This window comes from Poecilia reticulata, chromosome 8 (genome assembly GCF_904066995.2).
Source record: "Poecilia reticulata chromosome 8, P_reticulata-male-v2, whole genome shotgun sequence".
Lineage (NCBI taxonomy): Eukaryota > Metazoa > Chordata > Actinopteri > Cyprinodontiformes > Poeciliidae > Poecilia > Poecilia reticulata.
In genome coordinates, this window is record NC_088837.1 from 7996590 (window position 1) to 8011643 (window position 15054).

Consider the following 15054-nt stretch of genomic DNA (forward strand, 5'->3'; position numbering starts at 1 on the left):
CTTTGAGCATTTTGCAGTCGTGATTTGCCCGCGGTTTAGCTTTGGCAACAGCAAAGTTTCAGAGCCATCCAATCCTCATTGACCTTGCTCTCCTATATTCAATCTGCATCAGCCACCTCAGTTGGCGCCACACATCTCTTAACCTCAGTAATTTTGTTCATCAGTGCCTATTTTCAATTAGTCCAACGTCATCGTCTCAGCCATTTTCAAGTCGTGGGCAAGTGTTAAGAGCATGTAGTTATGCTTCATCAGAAGCTGCACCTACAGCAGCAATCATTTCATCAGCCGAGAACCTCATCCTTTTCTGAGTTAATATCTCTGCTCATGGAAGTGGCCTGGATCTCGATCAGGCTTCATCGTAGGAATTCTAATTATTCTCACCCAATTCCTGTGTAAACGGTATCATAATGGCATTTATTCTTTCGCTAGTTCAAGTGCCCGATCCCATTAAGACGTGCCATGTCATTTATCTAGTCTTGTGTTTTAATTTATAAAATGAACAATAATTCTCTCCTAACTTTGACACTTCTCCACAGACTTCCTCGCCTCACTTTTAAATCTATTTTTCTTTTCACTAATATTCTATACGCCTTGTGGCCATCTAGTTCCCCATCTGGTAAGGGGCATTCCACTCTGCAGTACATTTAGCAGGCTGGCTGGTCAAGTCTTGTTCCTGAGCACCCGTCGTCTCGTTTCTCTGGTCATATCATGTCCCATAGCTCCGGCGTTCCCCAGTCTGATGAGTCATCCTCAGTCCTGGCGTCATCTACACAGTCTCTGTAGTTGAAGTAGCTTCTCTGCAATGTTGTGTTCCCTTCTGTTTCATTGTGATTTTACCCAGTAACCACCCATGCTTAGGTTTTGGGGGGTTCCGGGGCAGCAAGCTCTCCAGTATTGGCCTATTGAGGCCTTTGGTCTCCTCCTTTGGAATCCTCTGCAGTATTTATCATAGTAGCTCATCATGCTAAATGCTTCCAACTCTTCCCTCATCAGCTTTAGCCATCGTTCGTTTCCTACTTTGCCTTTTCTCGTCACACTTATCAATTCGGATTCCTACTACTTTCTTCAGCTTCTTGGCTATTGTTCGTCCTTAGCATATGCATTCTATATCCATCCTAACCTCTCCTCTAAATCTGGCTCTCATTGTTCTGTATTCACCTTGTATAGCTCACTCTTCAAATACCTAGTGGTCAGTGGCGCAAAAAGTGGGTATGCAGGGTATGCAACGCATAGGGGCGCAGCACCAGAGGGGGCGCCAAAACCCTGTCTGGAGGGGGCGGCGCGCCGATGATGTTTTCCCGTACACTAATGCGCGCCTTACGCTCCTTCACCTCGCGCACATAACGAGGTAAATGTAGCGAGTTTTACCCTTCACGTATCGTCGCCTCGGGGGGGTGCTGAGTGAGCGTCGCTCCTTCACCCTGACGTTCCGTCCCTCGGTCGGGGGGCGCCGATCTATGTTTTTGCATCCACCTGAATAATGTGTAGTTGCGCCACTGCTAGTGGTGGAGAACATTCCTCTGTGTATGGTTCTGACCCTGTTTTTTCCTATTGACGCCATGCTGGCACCAGACATAATTTCAGGCAGCTCTCGACGCCTCGGCAGGCATTCTCGTCTCTCCTATCGACGCCTTTACAGGCCCCAGACGCCATTTCAGGCAGCTCTCAACGCCTTGGCAGGCATTCTCGTCTCTCTCTGTCAATCGCCCATGCGGGCGTTTTCATGAACATGCAGGCATTTCTCCCTGTCTCTCTATCGACGCCCTTGCTGGCAACCGACGCCCCATGCAGGCAACTCACTGCCCGAGCAGGCATCTCTTCCCGTCTCTCTCTATTGACGCCCTAACAGGCAACCGACTGTTTTTATGCATCATCATCATCATTACAATCATCATCATGACAACCATGTTCAACCTTGCCAATGCCCGACTGGCTTTTTTAACTCTTGTTTATTTTCAGAAATTACTCTCCTTCCTACCTTTCTGCTTCTCCTCAGCTTCCTCTAAAATATCAGATCTTTCTCCCGTTTCTTAACCTCTTCATTCTTCGTTTCCGCTTCAGACTCTCGCAACCCATTTCTCTTCTTCGGTCATAATCTTACTATTCAGGCCCTTTATCGCCTCTCCATCTTCTTCCTATGCTTGCACAGGCATCTGACATGATGGCAACCCAATTTAATCATAATTATCATTCTCAGTTTCTCTGATATCTTGACAGGCTCTCATAATTTCTTCTCTTCCGACTTCTCCGAAGTTTTGTCTTTACTTCTTCTTGGCGCCTCGTTGACATCCTCTATCCTTGTGCTTCTAGTCTTCTCACAATTTCAGATAATTTTCTCACCTTCATAAAATCTTGTATTCCATCTCCTTCATCTTTAATCAGGCAGAGTCATTTCCTTAGCAAGCATACTTGATCTCCCACCTTAGTTTCCCTAGCCTTTGGCACCGGCTTGGTCACCTTAGTTTATTTTTTGGGGGAAGACGTCTCTAATTTTCATACACAGTGGCTCATTCTCTCTGACAGCAGTTTTCAGCGAAGCGTCTTCCTCCTGGGTCTGAGCGCCATAGACTTTCATTTGTCAATTAAACTTTCTAATACCGCTCTCTCTCTCTCTCTGTGCGTGAGTCTCTCCAGGTTGAAATGCAGTTTTCATTTAAATCCCCGCTCAAAAGTTTTTGTCTCTTACACTGATTTCTTCTTTTAAAATTGTGAAGCTCTACTTAGAACCTTCTTAAGATCAAAATGCAAATTCTTGCAATTTTTAGACTGGTCTTAAGATTTTGATCAGGAGTGTATTTCCATAAATTAAGACTGAGAGCGACTGCTGCGTATCCACCATGATGTCGCTGATTTGCAGGCGGATTGTGGCCTTTTCTTCAGGCAGGGGGCGGGAAAGAGAGAGACAGAGAGGAAAAAGTCGAGTATTAGGGTCTGCTGGGAGCCAGCCCTTCCTCACAGCAGCAACAGCACCACCACCGCGTAATCAAGCTGGTCCAGGGCAGAAGCCACGTAGCACTTTGCTCACTGATAAGACTCCTTGGAAGAAGTATAAGAGCGCAAACTACAACTCTGAGCATGAGGATTTACTTTCTAAAGAGTAGAAAGGAAGAGCTTGGAGCGCCTTCTAGCTCTTCTCCACTCTGCTGGCAACGGGACGGAGCTCACAGGCGCGCACAGCTCCGCGAGCCGAGCCGCTGTCTCCTTCCTCATCCTCCTCATCCTCCCCTCCGCGCGCCGAGCTGAGGAGAGAGGCTTGCTCGCGCCTCCATAAATTCCCGGTCCGTTGGAGAGGCTCGAGGCTGGACAGCAAGATGAGCTCGTGGGTCCAGCTGCTGCTGCTCGCGATGCTGGCGGCGTGTGTGCGGTTTGGCGTGGCCGAGGTAAGTAAAAATGGAAATAAAAATCACCAGTAAAAGTTTACCGACACCTATCAGAAAACTTAGCTACACATTAAACTTTTCTTTAGAACTGTATTATTGAGATATACGATAATATATGTTAGCCCAATATTAATATTTGTCACCGCTTTCCATGTATGGCGCCAGCAACCTCATGAAATAGGTTAAACTTTATGTCTTGTTTATATAAAATATTTCGATTTAGTGCACCTGTTTCAACAAGAATATGTGACTAACCAGTTTATAGAGCAAGTTTACCACCAGAGCCAGGGGGAAAACACAGGGAAACAAGAAACACACACAAATACAATACTGCACACACGTCCAGCTCAAAACACAAGATTTTTATTTTTGTTTTCCTCATCAAGCTGCATTAAAACTGATTGAATGTAAACCTTAAGGTAATTTCGCACCTACAAAAGGAGGTTCAGGTTGTTGCATGGTTCAAAATGGAGCTATAATCAGGTTTCTGTATGTCTCCTCTGTAACCCAACAATCTGGTTCTGTGTTTGGTTGAAGCCATCCAGCTTATGTCCCATCAGCACAAAAAGTGTATCTGATCCAGATGTAGCACCATCGAGCTGTGACGTCGTTCTGTGAAGACCAAAGTTCGCCCTATTTAACTTTTTGTTTCCATTTTCATTTAACAGTTGCTTCATTACAGCACAAATCTGTAGAGCATGTTTTCTCCACAAACCAATCAGAAAGAGAGAGAGATGGGTGAAATCTGACCATCAGCTCTGTTCAAACAGGAAACCCAAAACACACCAGGGGTCCTATGTAGGTCAAGTGAGGCTTGACCAGAAATAAAAGAAAAAACAGGCAAAAATTTCTCTGCTGATGAAATCGGATTGGATTTTATCAGCCGTTCTGCTTCCGCTTGCAGATTTCATCTGAACAAGGCGAGTCCTCTCCACAACGATTAGCCTGTGCCACTGACCTCGAAATCTAAACTGGGCTGAAGTACAAATCAACCTAGTCGGCCATGGGAGGTGGCGATACGCACTCTGTTATCCTGATGTAAACAAAACAAGAAGCATTCATGAGGTGAATGTAAATGCGTACAGTCCACCGTCTCTTTGAGAGCCTCCCAAAAAGGTAGACGTTTGATCTGTGAGGGATGACTTCAGCTTCCTGTCATCAAGCCGTCTTCTCATTTTCTGTCATTTAGCTGGCATCACACAGAAAAGGAAATTGGCATCACACAGAAAAGGAAATTTCAAATCTGACAGTGCTTTATGGGGGAAAGTTGCTAAAGCTTTGAGGTATACAGCCAGGAATTCCCCGGGTCTAATTTTAAAAGATCAAGGATTTGCAGCTGGGACACGAACACCGCCATGCGCTCTGCAACTCAAAGAGAAAGTTTGCAAACTATCTAATGTGTTCTGGGTAAAAGCTTGAAATGTTCAAAGTCGTTCTTGCGCCAGGCATCCGAGCTGAGAGGTAAACTGAACTGTGACAGCGGGATGAACTGAACTGCCGATCGTTTGCACACTGCTCTGTCGCGCACGTGTTGGCACGCTCTCTGGGCCTGCATGTGAAACCTCCCACATGTGCTGCGGCTGCCGCCAGCAAATTCGACCCCCATAATTATCTACGATTAGATGTTCTCCCTCCTCCTCCTTTGGAGCTGCAGCCGCTGCCTGTACCTGGGACTCCTCAGGGCGTCCGCAGGGAGATGGGATGGCGTTCAGGCGATAACGACTGGTTTATGACAAAATTGGTGTTTTTTGGGGGGGGGGTTTCTTTTAGACTTAGATGGCTGCAGATCTGCAGCAGAATATAGTTTGTCTTGTGGGAAGGAAGGACAATTTAGAAGAATGCCATGTGATTGACAGAAACCGTTTATTAGACGGGTTAATCTGAAGGTTTATTTTGGGAGTATCTTTTCACATTTTGTCCTAGTTCATAAATGGACCCGGATGTATATTTTTGTTAGATACTTTATAGATTTATAAACAATTTATTGGATCTTTAGATGTTGCCTGAATCCAACGAAGGCCTCTGAAGAACTCGAGCAAATGCAGAAAACTGACAGAGGCTTTGGAGGAGCCGAGTTGGGCATTTCTGAATCGGATCCAAGCATGTTTATGTGCAAGAACGGCCCAGTCAAAGTACAAACCTAGGTCCAATTGAGAATATAGTTAGGAATATTCAGGTGAGGGCTAAGGTTAGTTTGTGTACAGTGGTAAGTGAAAGTTTGTCTTACAAAGAGTTGACTACTGGGGCTCTGGGCAAATCCTAAGCATCTTTTTAATACAATTTTTAGTTTAAAAAAAATGCGTGTATCCCTCCTCTGTTACATTCTGTTTTACAATGTTGCCTCACCAAATAAAATCCCCGTCAACCTGAGAGAAAGTTTAGACTTCAGTGAGGATGGAGGGACTGAACTTGTAGAGTTTGGTGTGCAGCCATCTCATAAAATTCACCTATAAACCAGACGTTTCATTGACATCTGCTGTCCTATTCATCCCCGTTTCCACACTCACCACAGTTAGCGCGTGTTTACAATTTGTGGCGGCCCACTCCGCATCGGTTTGTTTACCAGAGCAGAAGGTGTTTATTTAATATTTCCTGCTCGGACACAAATTGCAGCGACAGCAAGCACCACGGCCAACAAAAGGCACAGACCCTGTAATTACCGTCAGACACAATTAGCCGAGCCGGCTGGCGTGCTCCGTCGGCAGAGAGGGGGATATAATCGTGATGAGTCCTCAGGGGCATCGGTGGAGCCGGTGGAAAGGGATGCGAGTGGAATACAGCGGGCATTTCCCCTGCTGCCTCCCCGGGAAGCCGACCAATAATTGAGGGAGGCGGAGGGCGGATGTCGATGGGAGAATGGTGAGCGCAGGGCGAGAGAGAGTGCGTGTTCATGTATGGATAGCTGCTAGCTGCTGGGGTTTGTTATGTTCTGAATGAAAGTAGTCTGTTACACATTCAGCACTGAACTCATTACAGCTTTAATCGCAGTTTGCAGCTTGTTTAAAATTAGCTTTTCAAACCCCATTTAAGCCAAAGATTCTCATCCATTTCAGCCTCTCTCCTACTCATCTATTATCCCTCCTCTTCTCTTTTTTATCCAGATGCACCTCCCTTCTCTCATCCTCTCTCTGTATCACTCCTTCCCCCACTTCCTGACTCCTCGCCTGCTCCTTTGACCCCTAAATGTTAGCAGATGAGAGGACACAACGCCAATAGTCATTCACCCTGCTCTTAGTGGCCATTGTGTGTCTGCTTTGGTTAATTCCCCCCTCCCTTGCAGGCTGTCTCTTGCCCATTAATGACCAAGGAGGGAAAGGAAGGGGGGTTAAACCCACAGTCAAATCTCTAGAATCACAAAGTGGAGCCGTTCTGTGGTTTCTGGTGTGATACTCTGGAAATGTTTGTTTAGAGGCTTAAACAAACATTATAATCGTAGTCGCGGAAGTGCTGCGGTTTTTTCCCATCGCCTACTGAATTTTTTATTTTTTTAAGCTCATATGAGCTTCTGAATACATTCTGTCTGTTTTTCTGGTTTTGCACTAGTTGTTTGTTATTTGGTCTGATTTTTTTCCTGTTTGTGTCTGAGGAGGACCCTCTGCCTGCAGCGCTGGTGGAGCTGGTTAGAAACAGCCCCATCAACTCCATAGAGGACCTCCAGCAGCTGCTCACTGACTCCGTAGGTAAAGACCCAAAGCTTTGGTTTTTCTTTCTTTTCCATCTTACAGACACATGGAATCAGTTTAAATCAATTTTAAGATTGAAGAGGAAGCAAAACTCTTTAGTAATCTGGCATCAAAATCCAGTGATGCACTTCAACTGAGCAACAACATCCCTTGAGATCCTTCATTTTCATGTGATTTATTTTTAGATTTTTATACAAAAACAAAATGTTTTATAAAGTTTTTGCACATCCCTGACACATCACCTGTCAATACACACAAACGAACGGTCGGGTGCGGCTATTTCTCCTCTCCTGTCATACTTTACTGGCTTTGATTTTTCAAAACATCACCCGCATCAAAGCATAAGAGTCAGGGGACATTTCAAAATAAGAGCATACTCACAAAGCTGAACATCTTGGAATAATTACAGTATATAATTTTATTAGTTTTTTTGATGATTATGTAATGTTTGTGAACATTTGGAGCCTAATTGAGTCAAAATTGGACAATTTATTTAACTAAACACACAGCATTAGTGTAGATTCACTTAAATATTTTAGATTTTTAGCTCAGGTTGATTAAATGTAGTTGAGGTTCCATAAATAACAGATCAGTGTAGTGCTGATCAGTGTCAGGAGGATAAACCTGATTGTTGTGCTCTTACGGTGAGCTGACGTCAGCTGGTTAATTAGTTGCTCCAGCTTCTCAGTTGTTTCACACCTGTTGCATCTTAACTTTTAAAAAAGTTTGATCTTAGCAAGAGTCACAGGTTTTCCATTAATGGAAATGTGTCCAAACTTTCCATTTTTACAGTTTTTTTCTTAGCCAGCTTGCAGGCAGTGCACAGCAATGGGTGGGGGAGGGGCAGCACCACATTGACTCTCTGCTCTACACAGCTGGAAAAAACACCCCACAGTTACTTCTGCCCTTTCTGTACTAGGAGGAGTTTAAACTACAAAAACGTTTATATTAAGTTTATGTCTTGGCCAGGTCTTCCTCATAAAAAAGATATTTGATCTCAATGGGACTAAAATGGTAAAGGTTAAAGAAAATAAAACAAAAACATTAAAACAAGACATTTTGAAACCGTAGCGTACCATGACCGCTCCACCCCTGGTTTCTGTGCACAGTCAGCGTTTTATTTATCTTCTTCTAATGGCATAAATGATGTTTGTGTTGCTGTCTCAGATGAGGAGGAAGCTAACTCTGCAGCCAACGGAGGTCACAGACTTCCACGCAGCCCCAGTGAGCCAAACCTCTTTATTTGGTTGTTGTGATTTTTTTTTTCCTTTTACAAATTTCTGCGTTGTTTGTCCTCTTAGGAAACTCGTTATGTTGGCTAAAGAACGCTCTGCCAGTCCGTCTGGGAGATGATTAATAGTTTTTGTGACAGAGGGAAAATCTTTTCCCGTTAACCTTTTTGTCGTTGTTCTCTTGAAGCAGAACTCAAAATTTCCAGACGCTGATTTACAACCTGCCTTTGCTCATCTTTGAATAAAACCTACTCAGTAGAGGTGTGCCGATCGATGGGCCACCGATCATAATCGACCGATTTCCCTGAAAAAGTGCATGATCGGTGATCGCCAATCATTGCCTCTTGTTGCCGATACCGATCAACTGCATCTCATTTCTCAACCTGCCTGTGCAGCTCGTCTCCTCTTTCCTTCACACTGCGCAAACGCGCAGCAACAAATACTAAGCGATGTGGAACTATAACACACTGAGTGAATGGGAAAGTTTGCGTGTTGCGGCGGAAAATAGAAGCACGTCAAAATGCATCAACACAATGAAACTAATACAACATAAAAACAATCACATACTTGACAGAGTTTGGTTACATCGAGGCTCACTGCGATAAAAAAGACATATGGAGGATCAGATAGCAGGTAAAGCAGCACACAGCTGCTTTACCTGCAGCTGGATTAGCATGACGGTCAAAAAGCTAAACAAATAACCCCTCAAAATTATTTAAGTCTTTGAGCTGCGATGCAAAACGCTGGTTCTGCTCTTGCTGTTGAACCGCTGCTACGCGCTACAGGTAGTACTATTTGACAGACGAAGTGCCGCTTCTGCTCCACTTGGTAGTGACTCTCACACCGAACCTCTGTTTAAAGCTGCAGCATCTAACTTAAAAAAAAATACATTTTACATTAAAACTTTCGCTGTCCTAACATGAGACAAATAATCTCTAAAAAAATAATCAATCTCCTCCCTGTTCTGCATAATTACTCCGCTCAGTCAGAAACAGCCACTCAGAACTAGCAGTAATCAGCTAGCCGCCATGCTATCAGGAAGTTTTCATTCAGTAACTCAGGATTGTTTATTGTAATGGATCCTGTATTTGCCTTTGAATGTTAAGTTTTAAGCTTGAATTTTTTTGGCAATGTTGAGAGGTTTTATTTTGGCTCTTTGCATTATTTAACCTCTTGAGAGCCTTCATATGTTATCAGTCTGTTAAAGATAGTATTACCAATAGCAGTACAATTTGCACAATGCCTGTTTTATTTAGTTTTCATCTTGGAAAAATTTATTAAAAACAAGTTTTTGTCTAAATTAAGGTGAATTCATGGTTCCTTTTTCCACATAATGTAACCGGTGGTGTTTATGATTAAAAAAAAATAATTATGTGATCGGTATTGGTGATCGGCATCGGCAGGAAAAAACCTGATTGGCATATCTCTACTACTCAGTGTTTCTGCTTTTCAATACACGTCCTTGTGTGTCCACAACAGAAAAATTCAAACTCTCGGGCAGAGAAGTACGCATTATCTGGCTCATCAAACGTGCTGCTGACGCCTTAGCATGTAGTGTTTGCTCCCTCAGACCCTCCGCACGCCCAGCGGGCACAATGTAAACTTCGCACAGAAGTGGTCGATCTCACCAGAGACATGGTGGACCGCAACAACGCCAACTTTCTACTGTGGCCGCCGTGCGAGGAAGTCCAGCGCTGCTCTGGCTGCTGTAGGGTCAGGAACACACAGTGCGTTTCCAATGCCACAAACACCAGAAATGTGGAGGTAAATGAGCAGGTTTGGTCGTAACGATTAGTAAGTAGAAAGAGTTAAACCCAAAGTTGGTTCCTGTCCCAAACAGACTTAGATGTTCAATTATTTCCCTTTGATTTAAGACGTTTGTTTCTGATATAAATGACAGGTATCTCCCAAAAGATAATAAAACAATGAGAAAGAAGCATTTTGTTGTTACATGCAGCGTTTTTGATCATGAGTAGAAAAAAATTTTAGATTTAGAGCAATTACAGCTGTTTCATGATTGCTTTTTGCATATTTCAGCAGGTTTTTGACGCTTTATCTTTGGTGATGTTGGAAGGCCTTCTTGCCGTCACCATTAACTCCCTCTGGACTATTAGAAATTTTGAGCTTATCTGAAAGTAATTAAGAATAACAACTGTAATTCATAGCAAAACATTTTTTGTAACTTTCTACATAAATTTAAAAATGTATCAACAGGTGTTTAATTATAAAAACCCCCAAAGATTTTCATAAAGATCACCTGACAAAAATTGAAATTAGTTTAGCTTGAGTCATCTTCCTTCGGTAACAACTTCCACATAAAAGAGTGTTTTGCCGTTAGTGCTTATACATGTTGCATTCATTGACTGAAAAAAAGTAAGATTTTTAGTTTACAGCCAACCAAACACTGACGAGGTGAATCAGACGCATAAAATGTAAAGACTTGCTCTGCATCTTATTTCTCTGTGCTTTTCAAGTAGTTCACTCTGACAAGCAACAAAAATTGCAGCTCTGGTTATTTAACCTCCATTTGTTGCCTAGCAACAGCTCCTTTTTGAGTACATAAAAGCATACATTTGTCATAGCGTTCCCACAAGACGTTTTTTTATTTATTTTCTTTAACTCGGAGTACCGCCCAGTGACTCCCGTCTTCTTCTTCTCAACCTCTCCAGGTCACAAAGATCGTGTTCAATGAAAGACCCACTTTTGCTAAGGTTGTGGTGTCGGTCGTGGATCACATGGATTGCACATGTCAGCTTTCGCCGAGCCCCGCTCTGCTCAAGAAGAGAGACACTCACAGGCTGCACAGCCACCTGCATCGACATCAGATCCTCGGCCCGGCACCGGCGCAAGGACAGGTACGAATTTTACTCTGCGCGTTCTCCATCATCCGGATTAAAGGTTTAACATTAATAACTAGGGTACAGAATGCATTAATCAGTTTTACTGTAATCTCTGAACATCTGATGTTAGCATGAGCTCCTTTTCGCTGCTTCAGAATCTGACGGGTGGTCTTAGATTGGGTTTGCTTCCAGCAGATGCGATCAAACCCAATCAAACGATTATCCTGCGAGTCGACGTGTGACGTAAACACTGCAGACTCTTTTACAAATCAGTGAGGCCTGAGTTTCCTTCCTTCCTCCTCTGTGTGATTCATGTGAAGAAGAGGCAGCCTGGAGTTTGACTTTTATGTCTAGAAAGGTTGTCACAAAGTTGAGTGGGTGAGTAGGTGTGGAGTGGGGGGTCGACGTGAGCCGTGGTCCGTTATAACCAGCAGTGCTACTGTCACTGGCTGGTTCTGCTTTGGCAGCTTCATTGTGCAGGAACACATGAACAGAGGTAGCTAGAAGGCAGACTGGTCTTACTGTAGCACGGTAATGTTAAAAAAATGCCTTTTGTTGGATTTCTTGACAGGTTTTGTTTCTCCTATTGGTAGAGAAAGCTGCTACTGTTAGAGAACGCAGTGATCAGGTGCTGGGTGGGATTAAACTGCAAGAAGTGGCAGAAAAGTGGAAATGATTGGAGTCAAAATATTTTTGATTCTGGTTCTTTTTGTACTTAAGATAGATTTAGAACCACTTCTCTAAAATCATTAAACATTTCTCAATTTTTAGACGCTTTAAAATGAAACGTAGTCGAAAGTAATTTGAGCATATCTCTCTTACAAGACAGATTGTAGCCGTACTGACACTTTTCTCTGTTGTTTTTGCCACATTGAAAATGTACCATAACACACAGCAAACTATTTTTTTCAGGACGGACCTGCTCAGGAGAAAGCTTCCCTCATTTGACAGTTCAAAGTCCCAAAGACGGATAAAGATGCGACTGTGTGGGACCGAAGAGGCATCGCTGTACAGCTGCGGAAAATAGTGCAATTTCTGTGGATCCTTGCTTAGATATCATGAAAGAGAGATGCTGCACTTCAATGACGACAACCAAGGCTGTATGGGAGGTTTCTTTTTGGAAGACGTTGTAATACCACTGGCAAGGTGAAACGTAAAGAATAATTGATTAAAACGTTAACAAAAGTGGATTTAACCGTTTTGCTAAAAATGATGAGTTGCGTAATCTTTAAGACAATCAGAATGAGACCGCAAAACGGGCAGAAATTTTCAGAGTGATATTGATCATCAACTTGCAAAATCAATCATGATCTCTTTTTTTCTTTAACCGTGTGTAATTATATTTCACTCATTGCAAACACTGGAATAACACACACACACACGCACACACACGTGATCAGCAAACAAAATCAGCATCTAAATCGCATTGCAATCGTATTTATAACCCGACTAGTTTCCACTGTTTCGTAATCACAAACTTCAGTGTAATTTCTTTGAATTTCTATAACAGAGAAACACAAAGTAGTGCATAATTCAGAAGCAGATTGAAAGTGAAATATGATTTGAATTTTCTTTTACAAATCAAAAAACATTTTTGGAAGAAAAATCCAAACCTCTGTCCATTTCCTTCCACTTAATCACTGTGCACTGCTTTGCGTTTGTCGCATGAAATCAGAATAAAGTTGATCAAAGTTTGTGGTGTTAATGTGACAAAGTGTGGAAAAAGTTTGAGTGTGTGGATAATTTTGGAAGTAACCAACACAAACTCTGTTGCAGAATCAATGCTATAGATATACATGTGAGCGGACTGTGCGCTACGTTTCTTATTTATTTGTCTTTACTGTGGATTCATGTTCTATAGAAATACTGCCAAGAAGACATGCAGAGACTGAAATTTTCTAAAAGATTTGTGTAGATTTATGGCTTAGAACAGAAACAAATTGTTAATGGTGCCCAAACTCGCCATGACCTCCCAGTCAGATGTTAAATTTCTTAGTGCAGAAAATGTGTGAATGGTTGTTTTCTGTGTCTAAATTAGTGGTGCTGTGTGCACAAGTCAACACTTCTGTTATTTATCTCAGACGTATTTCTCAAAACAGCTTTAGAAATATGTTTTCTCAACCTTCCTCTCTGAATTGAACCTAGTAAAATTAATAAATCTGCTCTCTCTAAGCTCTTCTGTAAGATGTTGCAACACATTGGTTTAAATTTCTTTGAGATGAATTCATAAGGCCATGCATTTAAACTTTTAAAACTTTTTTTATGTTATTTTTGTGAATATTTGCCTTTATTTTTAATGACTTGTCTAATCGTACTGCTGTGTCCAGTAATCCACCGTCAGACAAGCATCTTAAGTTATTGACAATCTTGGCCTGTGTTCTTCATGCCAATTTACAACTATTACTGATTTCTGTCTGATTTAATATATGCAATCGTGAAAAGAGAATGTTTGCCTATTTTCATATGATTATAAAAATCTTTAAATTGAGCTGGAAATCATATTTGGTTTTTGTTTTTATTTGTGTTTCATCATTTTTAATTTCATTGCAGTGACTTATTCCCAAATTAACATGCTAGCGTGTAGCATCATTTTTATAATGCTACATGCTAGCATGTTATGGTGATGGTTTGTTTTGTTACATATGAGCAGGCACCATCTTTAACACGATTTTCTCAACCAAACAATATTAACAGCTTGACGTTAACTTCGTGGATACTTCAATATTCTATCACAATGCAGCTAAATTCATGAAACACATCAGTTTTTCCTCTGTATTACGGTGCCCCATCCCAAATGTGGCACTATATTTCAAGTTATCCTTTCTAATCACTCATAAGTGCCTTTGTTGTTGCTGTTAGGACAAGAGATGATGACAGGATTCACACAGCCGGTTCACTTCAATCTATTCAATAGTGTCACTCCAGTCATTAATGCGCCGCTGAATTGAACCAGATCCAAAATGGCACAAATGTTCAAAAACACCTAAAATAATTTCCTTGGAGCTTTCTGAAAGCTTTGAGGCTTTGGAATTATTTAAAAGTTTGTACGTTGATCTTAACCCTTCCTGTATTTTACTTCAGAAGAAATAAACTAAATTTCATGCAGTGTTTAGGGGTCGTCATTTCAGGTTGGCAGAACAACCAGAAACGGCAGTTCTGCCATGAAGTGAAGGTCCGGGTGCAAACTTCTTTTTTCCCGGTCTTTACTCATAAGGTTTTCACTCCAAACTATTAGTTTGACATTCTCTCAATGTCCATGTTTAATGGAGTAGATATTTAGATGCTGACTAACTGGAGACACTGTCCAACATGTTCGCCTTCATTTGGCTCAGACACAGAAGAATAAAACTACCACAGCTGATGCTATTTATCATACAAAATAAAAAAGATGTATTGTTAAAGGGCGCTGTGTCTTAGCCAGTATCTTTATTAGATAAGAAAAAATGATGAATTCAACATTTTCACTGAAAAATTGCCTTTTTGTCAAGAGAAAAGTTATAATTGGATGATTTTCTTTTATAGATTTTATTAAATCACAGTACTTTAATCATTCAAGAAATTGTGACATCTCTAGATTAGTAATAAATCTTACCTGCTTCTTTCTTGACCAACATCTGCATGACTGGCAGTAGGTCCTTGATGCAGCTGGAAAACATTTTTTGTGTATTGTCAATACATAGCATAATTACATTATGTACAAAAACAATATTGGAGCATAAAATGTCAACATTCTAAAATAGTAGATACTCGCACACAGTTGCATCTCTGTCGTCATCACGGACATCAGATCGTTCCTGAAGAGTTTTGATTGACACAAATGTGACTCCCATTCTGTGGAGTGTCTGTGGAAATAAATGTAAAATTAAAAAATATTGTAGCAAATATATCGCTTTCTCAAAAATACATAAGTAAATAAGTT

At 41.7% G+C, this 15054-nt stretch overlaps 3 protein-coding genes across 6 annotated transcripts in view; 2 read left to right on the forward strand and 1 right to left on the reverse strand.

Moving 5' to 3' along the window:
* Positions 1-15054, reverse strand: part of LOC145552483 (uncharacterized) — a 90399-nt gene that overhangs the window by 70588 nt on the left and 4757 nt on the right. For 2 of the 3 annotated variants that reach the window (XM_081609797.1, XM_081609799.1), the window contains exons 2-3: positions 14883-14977; positions 14728-14780 (exon numbers count right to left, since the gene is read on the reverse strand). In XM_081609797.1, coding sequence (XP_081465923.1) covers positions 14728-14780; positions 14883-14977 — 148 coding nt within the window. The remainder of the gene's footprint in view (positions 1-14727; positions 14781-14882; positions 14978-15054) is intronic. The other variant, XM_081609798.1, reaches the window with a different exon arrangement.
* The window catches only part of LOC145552484 (platelet-derived growth factor subunit B-like), a 59651-nt gene continuing 47730 nt past the window's right edge, over positions 3134-15054 (forward strand). Inside the window, exon 1 of the mRNA XM_081609800.1 lies at positions 3134-3203. The gene's annotated coding sequence lies outside the window, so the exon portion shown is untranslated. The remainder of the gene's footprint in view (positions 3204-15054) is intronic.
* Positions 3192-13636, forward strand: LOC103468546 (platelet-derived growth factor subunit B-like). 2 transcript variants are annotated; one of them, XM_081609792.1, is made up of 6 exons: positions 3192-3380; positions 6970-7060; positions 8231-8287; positions 9866-10059; positions 10965-11150; positions 12048-13636. In XM_081609792.1, the coding sequence occupies exons 1-6, from the start codon at positions 3312-3314 to the stop codon at positions 12081-12083; spliced, it is 633 nt and encodes a 210-aa protein (XP_081465918.1). In that variant the 5' UTR covers positions 3192-3311; the 3' UTR covers positions 12084-13636. The 2 variants fall into 2 exon arrangements, with proteins under 2 accessions (XP_081465918.1, XP_081465919.1); XM_081609793.1 differs by lacking the exon at positions 3192-3380 and adding an exon at positions 4019-6239.

What these genes read in the sequence shown, in the direction of transcription:
- LOC103468546 (XM_081609792.1), top strand. Translation starts at nt 3,312, where the DNA reads ATGAGCTCGTGGGTCCAGCTGCTGCTGCTCGCGATGCTGGCGGCGTGT. An exon ending in CAGACTTCCACGCAGCCCCA is followed by an intron (nt 8,288 to 9,865) that starts GTGAGCCAAACC and finishes TTGCTCCCTCAG; the next exon opens with ACCCTCCGCACGCCCAGCGG. An exon ending in CGGCACCGGCGCAAGGACAG is followed by an intron (nt 11,151 to 12,047) that starts GTACGAATTTTA and finishes TATTTTTTTCAG; the next exon opens with GACGGACCTGCTCAGGAGAA.